Raw genomic sequence first — 22,101 nt, 5'->3', positions numbered from 1 at the left:
GCCCAGGACACGATTGGCCTTCTGGGCTGCGAGCGCACATTGCCGGCTCATGTCCAGCTTTTCATCCACCAGTACCCCCAAGTCCTTCTCGGCAGGGCTGCTCTCAACCCCTTCATCCCCCAGCCCGTGTTGATACCAGGGGTGGCCCTGACCCAGGTGCAGGACCTTGCACTTGGCCTTGTTAAACCTCATGAGGTTCACGTGGGCCCACTTCTTGAGCTTGTCGAGAATTCCTCTTTCTTCCAACTCACCTTAAAGGAAATGCTGCAAATACTTCAAAGTTCTTTCCCTTCTGAAATCAAATTCAATTATAAATTACCAAACCCTGTTCCATTTTTTGAAAGAGCTATGAAACAAAATAAAATGCAATGGCAAAAAGTACGAACAATAATATTGTTCAGTCAGTAAAGAAAAGAGTATTGAATGGAACCTGCAACTTGCAAATATGTAATTACATGGAAGATAAAGCTTGCAGGTTTTTTGACTGAGGCAGGAAAGAAGTCTCACTTTCAACGTACCAGGTGGTGTTGTCAGTGGGGTTCCAGTTTCTTGGCAGTAGCCAACAGGACGAATATATGGGCTGCTAGCTTCACACCTGAATCAAAGAGAGAAAGTTGGCACCAGTCAATTTTAAAGCAAAAAGAAAAGCAGAATTTCAAATGCTGTCTGATATGCCTTTCCTAGGTTAGCAGATGCTTTCAGTGGGTGTGATCATGGTGTAAAAGACAAGAATTACCTCGTTAGAATTTATAACGCCAAGTTTTCAAGGCGTTCAAGCTGCCCCAAAAGATAGGGAAATACAATGAAGAATGTCTGGTGCTTTAAAAAAACAACAACAAAAAGCCCCCCACACATGGACCATACCAACCACAGTTCAGCCTGGACATAGATCATCCAAGCTAAAATGCAAAGGAAGCAAAGAAACAAAAAACAAACCCTCGTCCCTAACTGAAACACCGTTACTGTGGAAGAAGGGGAAATTACTTTCAAGGTCTTTGCCAAGAACTGCACGTTATCCATTCATTCTAGCTGAAACCTAGTGGTAGTTTGCCTGGTTCCCAATTTCATTGCATGTTTAGATCTTCTGAGTCTCTGAAGGAGGAGATGTGCCAATTTGAGACAGCCCCTTTTGTCACATCTGCTCCAAGGAAGGGACCAAAGTCCCTTTCAGATCTAGGAAAAAACCTGCGTATTTTCAGCCAGCCTGTACTTTGAAGCTTTGTTTGCTTGTGTTTCCCATTAAAATTTTCAAATTCCAAACAAAACATGGCATGGAAACAAAGCTTCACAGGCTAAAATGGTAAAGGAACAAGATCTAAAGTCCTGAAAATGGAAACACTGGTGTTACAAAGCTCTGCATGACGTATTTATGGCAAAGAAAGAAAAGATCAACTTGCCACCAAGCAGGTGCCTATTCTGAAAAAAACAAACAAAAGGAGATGGGGGAGAGAACACAGACCAAATCAGTGCTATTTTGATAAGCACGAGCCTTGTGAAAGCCTTGTGTTGCTTTCACAGACAAATTCAAAGAAAGTTGCTCCATTCTCATGTAGGTTGGAAAACACAGACCAAAAAGGGAAAACGTTTCCCTGACTAATATTCCGCCTGGCCCCAGCACGAGGGTAGGGGATCAAGATTCTCAGATGCAGAACAACTGTAGTGCAGGTCAGGACTTAAAAGCCTAAATGTTGGCAATTGTTTTTATTTTCAAAGGGCCTTAGCCAAACTCCGCTGAAGGAAATGGAAAAGATTTTTACTGACTTCAGTACTGCCTGCTTCCAAATGTAAGTTTGCAGAGAGACATGCCAACACCCACTACTAGTCCTGGAGGAGAGGATGTTACTAACTCCAGGTGGTGTCACTAGTGGAGCTTACTCTTCCTTTAGCTCTGCCAGAGGAACAGATAACATGAACATTCCCTGACCTGACCCAAGTCGGCCAGCTGCATTACCTCAAACGCTTCTTACCTCGAATGCTTCACGGGCAGTTCAAGCTAACCCCGCTGGTTTTGCACTGAGCCAACTGACGAGCACTCAAACAGCAGGGGAAGCTACTGGGCAACTGGCACTTTGTAAAAACCCGAAGTAATTATTCAGATGCTTGAAAACTGATTTAAGATCCCAAATTTAGTGACTACATTTAAAAGATTAGATATTACCCTTAGTGGAAGAGCGAAATAAACCACAGTCTACTTGCAGATATATATTAGAAATAGAAGCTCTTTACCAGTAGTCATAACTCTCATCCCAGTTATCGAAATGAATTAGCAGGCGGTTATCCACCATGTCCGTGATGGTTGCGACACACATCAGCGATGGATTCTTCTTGTCCACTGCCTCTAGTTTCATTCCCAGACGAAACCCAGAGGGTGTGACAGGCTGAGGAACAGGACATCAGGAAAGGGAAATCAGCCACATTCTAGGTCAGGCCATTTAAATTACCCTTATAAACTCATTTATTGCAGGTTGTAACCCCGAAACCCAGAGATCAAAACACGTCATAGTTACTAGCAAGAGGTCTACAGACAAGATTTCCATGTGTTCTGGCAATGATTGTTACTATTTCTAAAAAAGAGCTGATGTAGCTCGAATAACAGAATCTCCAGGTACACAACAACACTACAGATTGAAAGGCGAAGATGCACACGCCTTGCAGTGATGAGTATTGGCTGAGGGTAAGCGTGAGCACTGCAGGTCCTGTCTTATTACTGGAAAAGTTAGAAAGTCTTCAAGGAAAATAGGTGACTCAGTCGGAAGCAGAGCAGAGCTGCACAGCTAGACCCTGATCCTACTGAAGTCAATGCTCTGTCCATCTGCAGCGTCACATCTGCCAGACGGTGGACTTTGCGTCATCTGAGTGACACAAAATGGGAGTGAGTGTTATACAGGAACTGAGGCTAACAACTAAAAACAAAGCAACAGCGGGTGAAGGATGAAAAATGCTCAAGATCCATAGCCTCATAATGAATCCCATGGCGCACATGAGTATGCTGCTGGAAACCAGAAATTATTTTGGAAATGATTAAATTAGAGGAAAGTGACACAAATATCTTGACTGTAGGGACACAGCAAAACAGACCATTGTAATATATTTAATAAATGGTAGAGTAAATCTTTTCCTCCAGTATTAAGGAGGAAGGGAAATACAAATTCTCCCTCCGGAAAGTCAGTGACTGGGGGAAGGAAGAAAAATTGTACTATTTTCCCATCTTAAAAATAAATCACAGTAGGAAATAGCTTGCATCTGATTGTACCACGGTTGTACCTCTGACATGAGCATATCAAAACCATGTAAATATTCTGGTCAAAACTCACTTAGCATCAGACCTATTTGAAACATCTTGTATTCAATATCACCACTTACAGTGCTGAGGGTCTTAAAAAGGCTTTTTGGAGCTGCTTGAGCTTTGCAATTCTTTAAATAGGAAGTCCAGTTAAATTCTCCCTCCTTGAAACCTAGAAAGAGAGATAAAAAGATTGTTTTACACAGCCCCATTACAGTCAGATTGGTTTTTCAGAAATGGAAATGACCTGGGAAGAATATGAACTCTGCATGATAACTGCCCTTCTACTATCTCCAGGGGTTATGAATCTCAGCTGAACACCTCTCTCTTTCTCGGTATAATGTCCAATCATTAATCTCAACCTTCAAATGTTTCTAGGAAATTGAATGCAGGAAAGAAGCAAGTTCTGAACCCCAAAGAGACTCCTTACTTTACATGCTCATCCAATAAAGAGTTTCTAATTTGACTAACAATGTCAATCTTTGGGAATATCAAAAGGAAGCTGTTTTTTTCTTTTGTGATTCACTATCTTAGTTACACCCCTTCCTCGTAAGCCACTCAGATCAAGTTCTACAATGAAATCATACTAAAAATGAAACATGCAGAGCCAGGACAACTAGTTCTTAGTAGAATTTATGGTTTCTTGTACACCATTCTGGTTTTTTTCATACCTTTAGGAGGGAGCAGCTTATGACTTGTTTTTTCACACCAGCCAACAGGATGGATGTCTGAGGAATCAACATTAACCCAGAAGTCATAGCACTCTGGATAACCATCAAAGTGTAATCGCATTCTGTACCCTTGTACCTATAATGAGGGGAGCTCTGATTATCATAAAGGGTCATAAAGAAGTTAAAGAAAAACACTAATCAAACACTTCTTCCACATTTGGATTTATAGATAAAAGCAAATTTGAGATCTGACTTATTTCTCAAAAGTCTAGTTTTATTTTTCCTCATTTACGTCTCCCAGTTTCCATGCTCCTCTTTCCTCATTTCAAACAGCTGAAAATAAAATTGGTCAGTGTAACTTCACTGGCCTCCTATTCCCTACTCATGCACATATTACTGTGCAGCAATATCTGGATGCAGCCTGAGAACTTTCATGTCTATACCAGATCAACACAGATTTCACATAATTGAAGAAGCATAAAAGCATTTTGACTTGCTTATATTTACTACGCCTTAGGGCCTAATTGCATTGTTCTTTTTCATATTTCTTCACTGCATGCAATTAATAGGTTTACTATTCTGAGTTACAATTGCAGAAATCTGACAGTAGGATTTCAGGCATAGATCCTTAACCACATTCCTTCAGTGTCACCTTGAACTCCTCCTAACCATTAATTAAAGTACTATTGTTCTTATGTTTCTACTTTTTATTGGAAAAAATCCTAAATGTACATGGGACTTTTGGAATCAAAGATAGGAAGAGCAACTACCTCAGCCACTGTGAGAACACAAAATCGAGAGGGGTGTTCAGGATCCAGCCCTTCCAATTTCATTCCAACTTTAAATCCATTTCGGCCTTGTGGGAATGATTGATACTGTGAGGGTGGGGGGGAGAAGGAAACATTTGGTTTTAATTCCTAAAGACAAAATCTATTGCAGAGCAGTCATCAGATATACTTAAGGCTTCAAATTTTCAACTCAGAGAAGAAAATTCTATCGCTAAATGATTGCTGCTTTAACAGACAGGCGCAGATACAGAGATCAATAATGGCATGATCACCATATTTCAGATTTACTTGTTATTCTAATCAATCTCTCAAAAACACTGAACCACAAGCCTGTTGCAATTAGCTATGAACAAATCTTTCAGCAGATGCAGAAATGAGCTCTATTCAAACACAAAAGAGTCCCCTTCTTAGCCCAATGTAGGAGGGCTGGCAGAAACAAAGAGCCAGGAAAGCTAAAATCACTTTCCCTGTGTCAGCATGAGGTCAGCAATCCAGACTTTCCCAAAAGGTAACTTCTCATCTTCAAATGGTACAAGGGACAAGGCATGTTTGATCTGGAGCCCGTTTACACAGTCATTCCAGAAAACATTTGTTTTTCATTTATTTGCAGTCTTAATCCAAATTAAACATTTGAAGTATACTAAAGGCTTAAAAGAAATCTGAACTGGAACTGCAAATGGCTTATTGCATCCACTGCAGTTACCTGACTTCCTTCTCATCTCACTCTGTAAGATGCCAACAGCCCTGGGCTTTGAAGAGCTCACTGGGAGCTGAACTTTTCATGTGGGCTGGTGCACTGGAGTGCAGAAGCAGCTTCACCAAGGCTAAACTCATCCTCTTCCACCTTCAATGCATCAGACTACGAATGAACACAACTTCCACCCTCCCTCGTAACAGTCACTTCTCATTGAGACAAGCTACAACATTCACAGAGCTGACTGACTTGCAGTTTTCTACAGAGGAAGGATGGAAGGGGTGGTGTACAACCACAGACAAAGCACAGGACATATGAAAGACATTAAGCTGTCCCTCTCCAACATTACTTGGAGATTGCCTAACAGCCCATTTATCCAGAGCTACCCAATGCAGATCGAAACAGTCATTGTTTATTTCTGAGTGAGATTCAACCAGCATTTTTCACATCTTGGTTTGGGATGAGACTCACAGGGCAGATGCTTGTTTCCACAGTGCTTCAGGGCTGGAAACAAACACGTGGGGGTTTTACTGCCTGCTTGCACCGAAACAACTCATAAATGTAACTGCTGGCTTGAGGGTAGTCTCCAATCCTACCTCCACTGAGTTAGTAATTCTGTGATGTTGCCTGAGAAAAACATAGCAAGGGAGTTGAAAAAGCTGCCAACCTCTCTGAACAGTTTTAGGGGAGCAGCTGGCATCCGTTCCTCTTCTAAGTAGGAAACCCAGTTCCATACCTTCTTCTTTCCAGGAACAGCTAAGCAATCAAAAACAAAGAGAAAAATGAATGTTTCTCTCAGATGCCTCCCGCTCTGCCCTCTCTTCTCTTTCTCCTCCCACGTACACGCCAACGCTGTTTTGCTGTTGTACCCCAAAGGAGGCAGTGTTACCCAACTTTTGAGGAAAGGTATGAATTCCAGCAGCAGGAAAACTGTGCTCATTTCTCATTAAAAAAAATTTATTATATCACAGGTCAAATGAACTGTGGCACCCGGACTGCTGGCAAGCAGTGGAAAGTTGCCACTGTAAAGTTTGGACAAGATATAATAACTTAAAATTGTGGAAAATAATTCCTTCTCCTGATATTTCACAGAGGAATAAGGAGTTAGATATAAACTAAAAGACAGCACAAAGAGGCATATAATTGCAGCTGAAATAAACCTAAAACAAAACAGATGAAAAACCAAGTGAATTTTTGTTCAGTTCACAAGATTTTTTTTTATACATATATACACATATATTTATAACCTGCTAATACCACAATGCATCTACTAGAGAGGCAGCTACCAGTACACAGATGATGAAAACAACAACTTGGGCAGGTGCTTGGATTCATTCTAGTAGGACCATGGTCATACACACAGAAAATTACATTTTAAATGCACATTAAAAATCTCCCCCCAGTCTACATATGCTAACTCCTTTAAGGTATATAATAAATTTAACCCAAAGTCTATAATCAATCACATGTTGTTTACAACTTATTTTCTATTTAGCATTTGTAGTCTGTGGCTCTGAAGCTCTCCAAAGTCAATAGAAAATATATTCTTACTGGCTTCAGTGAGCTTTGGATCAGGCTGTCTCCTTCTAGATCCTCTACGCTGTGCCCATCATGCAGGCAAATCTAGTATATTCTTGCTAATACATTTCCGAAGACTGACTGTGGTAAGAGGGTTATGTACCTAATAAGCTATTCTGAATGTGAAATGAGCTCTACTGTCCTTTCCTCTTCTGTTTACTATTATTCATTTTATAATAGCTAGTAAAAAAATCTATAAACATTAAAGAAAAGAGACTATGAGCTTAGCTCACCTTGTTTTATTGGTTTAGTGTTTCTGCGGCTTTTCATATTATTTGATTTATTCTTCTCCTAGACACAGATATGTTAAAAAAAAGTTTAGCAATATTGTTTTTTCCTCCCTCTTTGATCATCTCACAATGCAGGTACAATAAGGATGTAACATGTAACTAACAGGACTATTAGCTAGCATTATTTTCTTTTGAATAACCCTGCAAGAACATTAGTAGGGTATGTTACATATATAACTTTGATCCTGCAGTATCCCAAAGTGCTTTACAAATTATTTAATATATGCTACTGAAGTTCATTTAAATATGGCTACTGAAGAGCAACACGGGCCCAAAATCTCCATTACAATACACAGGATTTGCTTTCTGCAATGCAGGATTTACTGCTCACGTAAGCAACCTTACTGTAATGCTCCACTTTCCTTTTCCTTTCAGAGGTTCTTATGTCCATCTATACCAGGGAATGGATACAGAAAAAAAATAATTTATGAAGCCCTGAAGGAAGCAGAAGCTTCAAGTAACTACTGTCATAGATGAACACCCCAGAAAATGTGGTCTCCCTGTGTCACACTCCTAGCCAGATTGCCATTCGCATTTCTTCTACATGGTTTTCAAACTCATGTTAATTCACCCAGGGTTGTCATTTCTCAAAGCAAACCAAAAAGGGCAAAATTTGAAATGCAAAGCTGCCTGCCAAACATGCCCCAGAAGAGACAGGGGGGCAGTTTCAAATGAGAAGGAGAAGGGGGAAGAGACAGAATGCAAGTCCTTCTGAAAACATATGTACTTAAAAACATCTTATACACATCACAGGGAAAAGCTGAGCAACAAGATGAGTTAAAGTGTTCATGACATCAGAAGTTTCAGCTTGCATTACCAACGAACACCTACCCCAGCGCCTCTGCATTACACAAGCACGTGCAATACGTGAATATAAATAAAATGGTTCAGGCCTGAGATGCTACGCACATGGTAGCAGAGTGCAGGCTTGCACAAAGGAGGGCCCCTAAAGGGAGTAAGATGCTTAATGAAAGTTAAGAAAGGATCAGGTCAGGACTGAGGTGCTTCTATTCATCCGCCATTAATACAGGTTTCTAGTAGTGTAGTGAGTGTACATGCAAGTACCTAGTAAAAAGCAATCAAACTCTGTGGTTTGACACTAATCTTCAATATCATATAATGGTACTTGACTGTAGTTAAAGTATTTTTGGAGGCATGTGTTTTTATTACTGTGAAATACACTTGGCGCACAGGGCTATAACTACACCTATGAAGAAACAGTCTGAAATCTTGACTTTGACTTTGACTTCACATGAGAGATTCACCCTTATGACTCCTCAGACTTCAGAACAGATATTCTCATTACTGATGTAAATCAGGATCAGACCCAGACCATTCTCATGGGTACAAAACAACCTCCCTCAGCTCAGTTTGCATTGCACAGTGAAATCTGAGACACAGAATGGTCCCTGCTCTTCACAGTTCTCTCTAAAGAAAATACATGCAGCCTCATTTACCTCATCCTCATCTGCATTTTCCTCGTCATCCTCAGACTCCAGAAGCAGCCTTCTCTTCCTTCTGAGACGTTTGACAGGTCTGTCAGCCTCATTCACCTGACAGCCACTGCTGGTATTAAGAGTTCTACTATTTCCCCTGTTTCTGCAATCATCTGGAATGTCTCTGGTATCACTAAACATCCAAAATTGAAAACAAAATCGAATTAAAAGTGCAACAATGCTCCTGCAGTATTCCCAGTGTCTCTGTACCTCTTTGGAAGAATGAGGATGCCTGGGCTGAGAACCTAAAGAAGTGAATCATGTTTGCAGGATTTGCCAGATATATATCTTTTAAAAGCACTCCAAAGTACCAGCACTGCTCTCACCACCAGAGCAGCTCGAGAGGGTTTTTAATTTTACCTTTTTACAACTCTACAGGAAGTTAAGACATCATCCTTATCTGTAGGGTGGGGAACTGAGGCATCAAGCACACAACCAGCATTTCCGCAGGCTGGGAAGATAAATGAGGACCGAGCTCTAGAGAGGAGCTTTCCTCTGTCGGGCACGGGAGCCTCAAGGGTAACAGGAAGGTCATCGGCAGAGCTGCACAGGTGGCTCTGCTTCAGCCGTGCCGCGGTAACACTTGCTCTGAGGATTTCATTCTACTCACAGCAACACTTTTCTCTAACACAACGTTCTCTTTAAACACAGAACAGGAGGAATGTGGGGTTTCTTTACCTGTCCCTGTGCTGCTGGGAGCCCGTTTGAGTACAAAACTTTCCATTCTCAAAGCAATCCATTTGCTCACAGGTTTGGAAATGGGAGCAGGGCACGTCTTCTCTGGGCACTGCAGAAGCAAAGAAAAAGACAACTATTAAATTAAAATGTTAAAACACCTTTCATGCAATTAGTTCTGTCAAAGTCCTTTACAAACTTTCATTAAGTCACCCTCAGTATCCCATTGTGAGGGAAGTAATTATTATCTGCGCGCTGGCACATAGAAAGAGTGTACCACCTCATTAAAGAAAAACCCCTTTTATCTGTAATGTTTTAATTTTGGAGAAACCCTGCCCCCTGTAAAAGTGATAAAGGAGGATATAATCTCAAGGCTATAACCAGGACACAGTTACAAATCTTTTTATATTTCTTTATTCCTAGAAACCCTCTAACTTGAAAGACAAATGTCAAACTAGTCCATCTTGTTTGGATACTTTTAATACAGTTGGTTAAGTTTAAAAACTTCTGCCTTTATATATACTTTGTACATATGAAAATCCTTCAGAGGCAGCCTCTAAAAAGAGCACGTTATTGATGGGAGAACAGAAACAATTATTTCTATATCTAGCAAGGGATATATATCAATCTTTCATCTGAATGAAAGCATGAAAATGTAAGGAATAACTCCAATGTATCATTTATGTTTACTTTCTCCTATGATTTGAGTTCTTCCCAATGCAAATTACTGTATGTTTAATATTTTAACAAAACACAACTACAGTGATACCCATTACCAGGCATCTGCACTATCCTGATGCATACTTTGCTCAAGCAACCTGACGTGCAGATCGTGCATGGGGGCTCCTATGTATACGTCATTCCTGTTCTGCATTTAGTGGCACTGTTTGTGTGCACTGGTTTGATCAATCCATTTTTTAATGCACATTAAACACTAGTGATACCCATTACCAGGCATCTGCACTATCCTGATGCATACTTTGCTCAAGCAACCTGACGTGCAGATCGTGCATGGGGGCTCCTATGTATACGTCATTCCTGTTCTGCATTTAGTGGCACTGTTTGTGTGCACTGGTTTGATCAATCCATTTTTTAATGCACCATTAAACACTTCAAAAGAAAAAACACACCACATCACACAATCCAGAACGCTGGGATATGAGTCACTCTGCTTTTTGTTTAAAGCCATTTTCATAGTCTCCTTACCAGTACTTGCACTCATTCTGCTAAGACGACTGACATTTTTCATTTATATTTGATTGCTCCCTATAGCCCAATATAGATGTCAGATGGTGCTGGCTGGAATTGGGCAGATAGACTGCCTACGCACAAAGTGCATGCATGCTTGTATCACAACTTAAAGCTTCTCCCTGTGCCGTCAGGGACCAATGATTCCAGGCAGGGAAAAGACGAAACAGGGAAAACGTGCAAGAAGCAAGAGCACTTGAAGAGCTCTGCTCCATTAGAAGTCACACTGATCTATGGAATACACTTGGACTAAAAGGGTGTGAAAAATTCTTAGCGCTGAGGTGTCCATGTAAGAGATGGTTCTTCATCTGACGGACTGACATCTCCTCAGCTCTCGCAGACGAGGAGAACAACCCACAATCAGCAGGAGCGTAAGCGAATGCCTGTAAGTGTAAGGGAATCTGCAGAGCTTACGATGAAATCTGAGATGAGAGAAGCCAGCAGGGAAGACAGGTACAAAGCCTCCCTACCCGAAAACAGAAATAGTTCCATCAAAATCCTGGGGAAAGCCAACTGGCAGATGCTTGTCCAGGCAGGCAACAAGAGGAGAGATCGTTCTCTTCCCAGAGAAGAAAATCCCTCCATGGGGGTGATTGATTTCAGTGATGTAGCCCTGCCTTGCCTAGGGATCTGGCATCGCTAACGCAGACCTTATACAGAGTTAATGTCCTTTCAATTACTGCACCAGGATGCACTGGTGATGTCGAAGACAATGAGACACTGAACAGGCTCCAGCTGCTGTCCTGCGGTGCCTCTGTGTCCCAAGCTAATTCTCAAGTCTCCTGCTACCACCTTAGAAGATGATCTGTTTCGGTACGAGGCATAAGGCAAACCTATCAAGGGCTCCCTACGCCACAACCACATGCTGTCACGTTTAACCAAGAGCATCTCTAAAATATGACCTTACGCTGGATGGCTAATGGTACTCTTGGGATGAGAGCTCTTAATCATCGCTCATCTCCCTAGCACTGGTCTCCATTAGTACTCTCTGGAAGACACTCAGGCACATCTGCGAGGGAGCTCTACTGAAACAGTGAGTAATTTAATCAAAGGAAACTAGTGATTTACCAAAGTAAGTGAGGCTGGCCAGCTTAACCAACCGAGTGGTGTGGAATGAAAGAGCTCAGAGGTTAACATATAAATACTCTGTTTTGAGCTACTGGTTTCTAGATAAACAGAGTAAGAACAGGTCTGCAAAGAACTGAGATACTTCTTGTCCATTACATTGATGTGCATGTCCAGTAACATGCTTGTATTATCCTGTTAAAGCTCAGTTTTTCCCTAATTTCAATTACAGTAGCCTTGGAAACCTCAAAACTCTCATGGTTAATAGTGGCATGAGCCTGGTTAGAGGAGACTCTCAAGGATGTTCTAGCAAAGATAACTAACACTGCTGGGGATTCATCCTGAGCCAGGAATGCCAGGTTAGCAGAGCACTGTGCCATCCATTCATGCTCCACAGTGCATAATGTGTGCAACCAGAGAAAGGAATAATGCGGAAGCTCTCCTGCTCCCGAGAGCAGCCAGCTAAGGCACAGCTATACAAGTAAATCAAACGGTGCCAGGTCCTGCAATTCAGCCACATGCATCTTTAGCACAGCCCCAGGACACTTCTGGCCTAGGGCACATAGCACCATCCCAAGCAATTCCCAAGCGTGGTTCAGGAGTCAGCATGGAGCTGAGACACTGCCCAGTGGGTGCAACCACTCTGTTTTGGAGGCTGAGAGTATTTAATAAGGTATATATGACCAGACCATTCTGGTCTCAAAGCCCCAAAACAGGCAGTTTAGTTTAATACAGATGCAGACTTAATTGCTGTCATGACAAATTACCAGTGTTAAGGAGAAACATTGATGTCATTGCTGATCCACTACCCTGGAAAAAAGGGGCTCCAACTTCCCAGAATCACCAGTTAAAGAGATCCCAGGACGTAAGTCAAAACTCAGCGTGAGGGATGTTTGACTACATCAACAAATCTAGCCCAGATCGTTTATATAACCACACTTACCTTCCACAAAGGCGAGCACAATGCGTGCGCCAGGTACTGTTATGACTACGCAGTAATTACATTCACTCTAAATACTCCTAAAATATTTGAAATAAGACAGTGACTCACTCCACACGCTGCACCAGGGAGCACCACGCTACCGAAACACGTATTTCAGCTAGACCTGTTTCTAGCAGCTTTTTCAGAAACTGTATATTCTCTTCCACAGCAAAAAGCTCACCTTCCAAATCAGTGCTAGAGGCAGCAGAAGCGTTGATAGCAGCAGGAGCAAAGCTGGCTGGGCTGGCATTTACTGCTGAGGCTGAAAGAGTTTTTACGGCTTCTGCATCTACTTCAGTAATGATTTCTAGCAGTCCAAACTCATTTAAACAGAACTGCAGGTAACAGAAGAAAGCAAGCGAATGAGCAGTAGTAAAAGGGCTAGGAAGGGGGACAGGAAGGAATATAGGATTCACTGAGGAGCAACTAGGTATGGGACAAAAAGAAATGGCTGTATGTACATTAAAAAGCACTGAAAATAAGTAACAATAAAAGTGAGAAACACCCAACACAACTCTTCCTCAAAATGCCACCAACGGGCCCCAAAAAAACCCCAACAATGCATTTTCCTGTCAACGAAGGAAAGCAATGTTAATTCTACCTGCTTTGGATGCGCTCCCCTTATAAAACCCAGACCTCTGATGAACACATCAGAATAAATACCCTCAGAAAAGCAGTTTAGCCCAAAAAACTGCTCTGAGAGTTCAAATTCATCCAACAAAGTGCAATTACAGTTATGACATACAGCAACTTCCCTAAAATCTCATGCAAGGAGGAATCACCCAGCTGTTGACAGAAAGGTCACATTCCAGTGGAGAACTTGTCCAATACGTCCCCAGGTGGTGCTGGCTGGGCTTTAAAGACCTCAGAGCAGGCGACAGCCAGGACTGCATAAACGCAGCGAGCATCTGGAGTTGCGAGAGGCCAAGCGGTTCTCAACCCTTCTTCAATGACACTTGACAGTCTGGTGGGAAATGAGCTTCCCAGAGGTGCAGAGGAATGCAGGGATAGGCAGAGGCAATACTGTTGAAGAACAGCAGACACTGAGAAATAACTAGCCTTTCCTTAATTGATAAGCTCATCCTTGCACAGTACCACTTATTAGTGAAAGCCACAGTGGGGCCCTGACCCAAAGGCAGAGGGGAGAGTCTCAAGTCCAAACCAACTGTTTCCGAACAACCTAGAAATACACCTAACAGAAGCCACAGGCAGAGCAGATGGGTAGGTAACATGTACCAGTACGGCCAGGAGTCACAGTGTCTGAGCTCCCAGTCCCAGCTCCCCCAAGTTTTGACCCTTAAGAAACCCTCCATCAGCTGCTGGGGTAGGTGACCCTCCCACGGAGATTCTGCTAGCACACCCATCCTCTGATCCAACACAGCACCTGCCTACCAACCCTGCACACACACTGCCTACTCCTACAAGAGTAAATACAGATGCAGAACAAGAAAACCCCTCCAGACACACAGCGAAGCGCTCACACCATGGGGTAGCTACGGAAAAGGAATGATACGTGGCAGACTTCAGAGACTCTCATCCTTTAAGCTTAAAAAATTTCTTAGGCTATGAAGGAACACTTCATTGGTCCAGATAAAATTATTAAAGTGTGCCAAATAGTGTCAATGTGCATCTATTATCAGTCCCTACAAAGGCAACCGAGCACCAAAAAAAAAAAATAAATTTAAAAAATCACCTTTTGGATGAGCAAATAGCTCTAAAGATTACTCACTCCTTGATCTTCTTTACTGTCTGCAATACGGAGCTACTGAACTCCAGAATGAAAGAGACAAGTCAAAGGTGGGTTGCATTTGCAAGCTCTGCTCCAAAGCTTTTATTCATAGCACTTTATTAGTTTGAGCTCTTTTCTCAGCCATCCGCTCTTCGCTCAAACCTGCTAAACCCAGTTTAAAAGCATTTGCTTCACCTCTGAAGCAGGGTTCCTCATTGCATTGAGAAGCACCGTTCTTCCTCTACTCCTGCATGCTTCCTGGGCTCAGGATCCTGCCTCCGGTACCCTATCAAAGCCTTATTCCAAATGTTCTTCCCCCTCTTCCCTCTTTTTTATCTGAAGCCTGTATTTCTTAAAGCTTCAAAGATGCTGGACTTGCTTCTAAAAAGCTCACTCCTTCCTCCGCAGCCCTGAAGAGACAGAGCATCATTTTTATTTCAGCACAAAGAGAAACAATCCATTTCAAAGAAATGATAATGCTAAGCGGACTAAGTTTCCTGCAGGAGACCATCCAGTTTCGAGAAGAAACCTATCACTTTCCTCAAACGCCAGAAGAACAGCAGCAAAACGGTGCAGATCCCAGGGGTTCCTTGCTATGGCTGATAAAGACAGCTCAGCATCATGAGCAGAAGGTCAGTGGAAGGAGCATCTCCAGGGCTCTACGTGCCATTAAGCAGCAGAGTGAGCGCGAAGCAGAGCTCGCAGCTGGAGGCGGGGAAGGGTGCCAATGTCATTTTGTATTAGCAGATTAGTCTCTGGGGTAGTGACACTCCTGCATACAAATTAACAGTTCTGATTCAGCCCAAACCAGCGAAGACAGCAGGATGTTACTTCCTCCTTTAATAATTTGATGGTGTATCTACAGCCACATGAACTGGTGAAGCCCAGCCCAGGCCCCAGAAAACATAAGTTTGCGTTAGAAAAACAATGAGCATCTTTATTAACAGTCTCTGATCTGATGCTGAGGACTGGCTGATCCATGGAGGCAACCTCTAGTTTCATCCCGAGACTCTTCAAGGCAAGGCAATATCCCTCATTCCTAAGATCTGGAAATGCATAACTGTGTTGCTATCAGGACTGCATCTTCCTTTACACAAAGGAGTTCAATATAGCATGTTTGCTAATACGAATCCACACAAACCCTCCAGAAATAATCTGTCCTTCCTGAGAATTTTTTGGAGGGAATTAAGGAAAACTATATTTCATTGTGCATGCAAGAACTGGAATATAGCAGGAAGAGAGGGGAAGAAAGGATTAAACCAAAAGCAAACTAATACGAATCCACACAAACCCTCCAGAAATAATCTGTCCTTCCTGAGAATTTTTTGGAGGGAATTAAGGAAAACTATATTTCATTGTGCATGCAAGAACTGGAATATAGCAGGAAGAGAGGGGAAGAAAGGATTAAACAGCAAAAGCAAAAAAAAAAAAGTGTTTGGATTTCTGCAGGGAAAAAAAAAGTGTTTGGCATCTTAAGAATGAAGTGGCTTCCTGTGCAGCTAGTTACATGTTCCAGCTAAACATCTCTACCAGACTCACTAACCGTGGTACTCAGGGCTCTTATACTTGATCATCCAATATAAGACAATACAATATTATTTGGTGTCTTTCAGTCTAATAAATAACGTAGTGCTTTGTTGAATCTCTACTATTATGAGGAATCAATAAAAGTGAAGCTGTTTCTGCAGAAGAACGTTACTGCTGTTTAAGAGAAAACCTGTGGCAATACACTGTTAAGCTCTTTTCAGAAGCAGAAGTATAATGACTTTGATTAAATATAGGGCAAAAGTTAGGCCACTGCAAAATAATCATCCAAAGCACCTCCTAGGAAGTCAGTGGACCCAATTCCATGTCAGTTTTATGGGAGTGTAAACCACTGATCTCCAAATACTCCAAGCATGCAAATTCATCCATGTTTTCTCGACATTTGCTGGCAGAAGCATTTTCCTCATAGCCTCTAGCGAGGTCTGGCAGACAGTAGAAGACTTTTCTGCGCAAAGGGAGAAGGAGGAGGGGAGGAAGGGGAAGACTGTCAACACTTGCAGAAGGTGGGGGTCCTGATTCTGCATGCCTCATGTGATACCAACAATCTGATTTTTCAAAGCTCTCAAGTCCCTTCAGCTCCGATTTATTTCACTTGAAATTGATTTTTTTTCCCCCAGAGATTCAGAACTTGCAGCCTTGAGGGCAATTTTATGTATTCATTTTCAGCCATCAGAAGTGCAATCGAACTGAAATAACAGTTGAAGGTAATTTGGGAAACAGTCAACAGACACTGACCCTCCTCCCCCCTCTAACATAGAACACTATGTTTGTGACCATCGGATCTTGGTTCTGATTTACACGAGAGATGTATTCGTCACTATCATGAATATGTAAAATATAGACAGCTGTCAAAAGCTGCAAAAAAGAACCACTGATGTGAGAAGAACCTAAAGACTCAACCCCACAAATTGAGAAAATTTGTCTTTCTGAGAAAATGTCTTTCTCATGCTGGGCTGAAATTAACGGGATTTCTTGCCTGAGTATGTTGCATGGGCATGACTGAGAATTAGGAAGATCAGGCCCATAACTTCTATCAGCAGAAAACAATTATTTTAAATACTTCCTGCCTTTAGAAATCAATTGAGCAAGAAATTAGAAGGGGAGAGGGAGTATCACCAGGCTTTCAGAAACATTACTAAAATTTCACCACTTCCTTGGCAATGCCAACCCCGTTGTTTAAAACAAAGTGTTTTCTCTGCACAACTTTTATTTGCAAACTGCAGAATATATTGCAAATATTTTGCACTGCCAAATGCATGGTGGCCGCTCATGTATTGTGTTCCTTGGTTTCTTACTTTTATGTTGCTACCAGGCAAGGTACCAATGCCGTCTTTCCAGTCTAAGGCATTCAATATATCACGGTCTGCTGTCGGGATGCTGATGGTTCTCTCCGAGACATTCTGTTCCATCTTTCTGCTTAGTCTTTGGGTTCTTTATTTAATTTTAAGAAAGAAACTAGGGTGTGAAAACAAAACAAAACAAAACGAAAAAAGAGGCACAGAATAAACAGGCCTGTTGCTTATATTTCACAAAGGGTTTTCAGAGCAATACTAGTTTCAAAAGATGGGAAAAAATGTCAGACTTGCATTTTGCCCATGACACTTAAGTAAGTATGAATAGAAAGTTAAGAGCGTTAAGCATATGTGCAGTTTGAGGACAAAAAGATAAACCAGTATGTTTTAACAGTTACTTGATTAGTATGACCTTTTTGCCAATTACAGTTCACTGGCAAGATCTTGGGCTCTCTGGATTCCGCAGGAGCTTTGGTCCGGGTATTAGTAGCACCAGGATTTAAAATTACAGAAACACAAATACACAGGTGCATGCACAAACTCATACACTATATACAAGTGACAAGTCTGTACAGCTTGGGGGGGGGGAGCAGCAGCATCTAACGGCTGTTGCCAGGTCCCTCTATACTGCTGTGATGTCAAGGCTCTACGCTAGAAATGCTATAAAGCTCTTAAAATGCTTAAGCTTCACTTACTGCTTTTGCGTCCCAGCAAATAAACTAATGGGCTCCATTAGAAGACTCGACTAAAAGCCATACCGCTATATGGGCTCCCCATATCCAATTACTCAACTATTTTTGCGGTAGACATTTACCAAACACTGACCGTAAATTAACTGTAGGTTCCTGCCCTTTAAACATAACCTGAATATTTTCAATCTATGAACATAACTGCTTGCTTTAAAAAAAAAAAAGAAAAAAAGATTCACAACCTTCCCTTGAACTGTCAGCTCTACTAATTTTTCCAGTGTGAGCAAAACCACTGATGTTAAGTTCGAAAAAGCACAGCCCAACTGACAGGTCTAACTGCATTCCTGTGGGAATGGGTCAAAACTGCTTCGCTCTGATATTTGAATGCTTGAGTTCAACAAGGTCACTCTGAGCTCATAACTCAGAGTAAAAGCAGGCATCATCCAAGGACCATGTGCTTGATCTGCCTTTGGCAGATTGTTTCTCTCCTTGAGCATTGGAAAGTGCCTTAAGATACATGGCCGGGGCAGGTTTTTAACTGCTGAGCGCTTAAATTAGGGCAGGCAAACTCCACTCCTGATCTGAAGCCTTCCACATGGTAGACCTTCTACCTACAGGTTGAGAGTGTAAGTTTAATTCAGCCAAAGGCAAAACCACAGATCTGATGTAGGATAATTTATGACGTTTGAGCATTCCTGCAACTCTAATTCAAGCATCACAGCTCTTTATGATTATCTTAATTGGGTCAAAAGCAGGACAGACATTTGTAAACTGCAATACCAAATATCTTTGGGTATCACAATCTAATCCCTGTAGGAGGAGTTCCTCCTCTTTTTTTTTTTTCCTCCCCAAAATATAAAAAATTCCGGCTACTTACAATCCTGCATAATTGTGAAGATTAGCGGCATACAGGCTAGTCAGAATGAGTCAGGAGGGTGAAAACGGGAGCAAAGCGGAGCAGCAGTCAAGCTGCAGGAGCCACTTCAGCTTCCACCTGTTTTAACTGAACTGCAGGTGCGGAAGATCCGCAGCCGGTGTCCTTGGCTACGTACACAGAACAGACCCGCATCAGCACCGCGCGCCACGGCTGTACAGAGATTTATGAATCGGACTAAATAAGCCTTATGTAGGGTGGTATTGCACGACTGTAGCCGAAGGCTCGCCATACATTAATATTTGATGTAGCCTTGTACATCTATAAACACTTGTTTGTGGCCAACGTTTTGCTGCCAGTTTCAGCAAGGGCAAAACCATCACTTTTGAGATGTTATTCTTTGCATTCAGGCTTCAAAAATAAAGAAGCTCGAACACCAAGACGATTTACAGAGCTCCCTCTGGGACGAGGGGTTTGGAAGATACTTGGACAGAAGTAATTAAATTGTAGAACTTATTTAAAACTGGGCCAGGAAAACTGTCAAAAATCACAATGGATAAAATAATCTTGTACTAAAAAGAGAAGACCTGATACAATAATGGGCCTTTTTCATCTCTGTATTTTATAAATCTAGTAAAACTCCTAGAAAAATATAATAAAGAAGTTACTTTTCTTATAATGCTCCCTATCAGTAAAATCTACAGTAAAACCAAGATAGCCCAATAAAGGGAAAGCAAACTGTGCAATTAAAAAGACAGCAGAAGCTAACTTGAAACATTCTGAAGAGCCGTAGTCAAGCACGAATGTTCCCCATTTGTCCCTGTTTGTGACTGCTTTTCATCTTTAACATTTTAAGACTCAGAAACATTAGCACAAAAGAAGATATAGCAAAACTAAGATGAGTCACTCAGTCCCGAGTCGCAGATTCAGATTTATGAAATGATAAATGACTACCATGCTGGCAGAGATAATGGTTCATAATTAATATGCTACCACCCAGACCTCTGTGCTTTAGCTTTAGATAGGGAATCCATAGGCAGAGGAGGTCAGAAATACTCGGGTTTTGATCTCGTTTCTGCCACTGAACCACAGTGCAGCCTTGGGAAACTGCTTCATCATTACTGTAGAAAACCAGCTTTGGCTTTTAACATCCATCTTGCCTTAGTTATGAGAGGAAAAAAAAAAAGAAAGAAAGAAAAAAGGCGCTAGATCATACAAACAAATAAAAGCGTGAAGGCTAAACGGGTGGATGGGGGTTCACTGTATTTCTCTATACACCATCAGACCTAATGGGAAGAGAAACATTTCAACAGAAATCCCATTTCAGATGCTGCCAGGTTGATTTCCAATGACATGAGGATTTCAGTATCTTTATATGAGGGTAAATGTGAGAAACACAACCATGCAATAAACCCAAAGACTGTAAATCAAGTAACAACACTGAAGTTTGCAGCCCTTCTGGCTAAGCCTCCATGTACCAGGAGGCAAAATTCCATTCGAGAAGCAGCTGGCATCAAGAAAACCATCTGATACTGTGCTGTTCTGGGAATAACTGACTTAGAAATCACCTTTCCTCCCCGAAACTGAACGGGAAACCTAGCAAAGCTGGTCATTTAATTCAGTGTAATATGCATGCATTCAAAGCAAGCTGGCATTCAGAGCCCCGCGCATCCCCAGTTTCTTGTAAGATTTGGCAGCGGTGTCTAACACCCAGCGCGTTAGATCTGCCAGTCACTCGTACGACGTTAGTGGAGAACTGAACCGCAACAAAAACAAAAAAAAATAATTCCATGACTTCTTGCAGGGCACAACTAATCTGGTCTCTCGAACTGCTCTGAACACTTACCAGTTCAGACACAAAAATCATTTGCCTGTCCTTTGCTATGATGATGACTGATGATACTTTACTTACCCATCAAAAGCTATTACTCACCTCGGGCAAGTAATATTTTGCAAGGCTGAACTAATACCATTACCAAAAAAACCAGCCTCACCTCCAGGAACCTCATCAGTCAGGGATTGAAATGAACTTTCAGAGCCTGCAATGGAACCGTACCAAGCCTCAAGAGAAAGTGTTAGTAGCCACCAGCAAGCATTTAACAGTGTGAAGAAGACTTAAGTGCCTTCACTATGGCAGTGAAGGGGGGGGAAGGTAAAATTCAGAATTTGAATTTTAGGCTCCACCATTGTACTTCCTACTAATTTTTGTTTCTCATGAAAAGAGAGAAAAATTATAACTACAAAACATGGGAAATACTGCTCTGAAAGATGAGAGGCAGGAAATGGTCTAGGAAAAGAGAGGGATGCCTTGGGCTTGGAGCATGGGCTGGAACAGGGGAGAAGCAAACACTTTTTGTCTTAGCTCTGCTGCAAGACCGCTAAGATAAACTACTTTGGTTTTCGGGAGTTTGCCATGTTCATTTGTACAATACAGCCCTTATTGTTAAGGTTATTGTAACCTTATTGTAACCTTAATGCCATGTTCATTTGTACAATACAGCCCTTCCAGGGTTACCCTAAGTACACATTAATGTACAGATTATGCTTAGGTGTTATTGTACTGGGAGACAAATAAACAGGCACCGTGGCAATGTGACTTAAATCAATTTATAAGATCAGACAGCAATATTGTGAGTTTACTCTAAACCCAGCAGCTGATCCTAGTATTAAGCCCAAATCAGCATCATAGCTCGTAAACTGCTATCTCTTGGTTTCTTGATACAGTTGTGTCAAAAATACACACACGCACACATATTTATTTCAGCTGTCAAAAGAAAAGCACCCGCACAGGCTGCGGCTGCTCGCTACGAGAACGCACTTCCTGCAAAGCGCCCGTTTTACACACAAACCCGTTCCCTGCCCCGTTGACACGCCAGCCAGCCTTACCCACGGAGCACACTGAAAAGTAAGTGCTCGGCAGGTCAGTGGCAGCATCCAGCCTTACCCACGGAGCACACTGAAAAGCAAGTGCTCGGCAGTGGCAGCACGTCTGATTGTGAAGGCTGAGAGCGGCGCTGCCTCACTTCTAGTCTAACTTCCCCCACGTGTGACCATACTCACTCTGCTCCCTTTCTCTTTAGATTTATATGACATCGTGAAGCCAGCAAGGAAGCAGCCTTCCTCCCGTCCTTTCTGCTGCAGGAGCTGAACGAGGCACTCAGTGCTACGCTGGAGAGCATTTCGACCTATTCCCCATAGAAGG

At 42.0% G+C, this 22,101-nt stretch overlaps 1 protein-coding gene across 1 annotated transcript in view; it reads right to left on the bottom strand.

Moving 5' to 3' along the window:
- LOC103906405 (lethal(3)malignant brain tumor-like protein 4) overlaps window positions 1-17,453 on the bottom strand; it is a 40,253-nt gene extending 22,800 nt beyond the window's left edge. Inside the window, exons 1-11 of the mRNA XM_019474383.1 lie at window positions 17,340-17,453; window positions 12,952-13,105; window positions 9,479-9,587; window positions 8,762-8,933; window positions 7,248-7,305; window positions 6,104-6,192; window positions 4,725-4,829; window positions 3,955-4,090; window positions 3,364-3,455; window positions 2,227-2,378; window positions 519-595 (exon numbers count right to left, since the gene is read on the bottom strand). Coding sequence (XP_019329928.1) covers window positions 519-595; window positions 2,227-2,378; window positions 3,364-3,455; window positions 3,955-4,090; window positions 4,725-4,829; window positions 6,104-6,192; window positions 7,248-7,305; window positions 8,762-8,933; window positions 9,479-9,587; window positions 12,952-13,105; window positions 17,340-17,453 — 1,258 coding nt within the window. The remainder of the gene's footprint in view (window positions 1-518; window positions 596-2,226; window positions 2,379-3,363; window positions 3,456-3,954; window positions 4,091-4,724; window positions 4,830-6,103; window positions 6,193-7,247; window positions 7,306-8,761; window positions 8,934-9,478; window positions 9,588-12,951; window positions 13,106-17,339) is intronic.
- Between the last annotated feature and the right edge of the window lie 4,648 nt (window positions 17,454-22,101).

Source organism: Aptenodytes forsteri, unplaced genomic scaffold (genome assembly GCF_000699145.1).
Source record: "Aptenodytes forsteri isolate BGI_AS27 unplaced genomic scaffold, ASM69914v1 Scaffold361, whole genome shotgun sequence".
NCBI classification, from domain to species: domain Eukaryota; kingdom Metazoa; phylum Chordata; class Aves; order Sphenisciformes; family Spheniscidae; genus Aptenodytes; species Aptenodytes forsteri.
The sequence above is the reverse complement of the archived record's forward strand: the minus strand, read 5'-3'. Positions and strand labels throughout refer to the sequence as shown.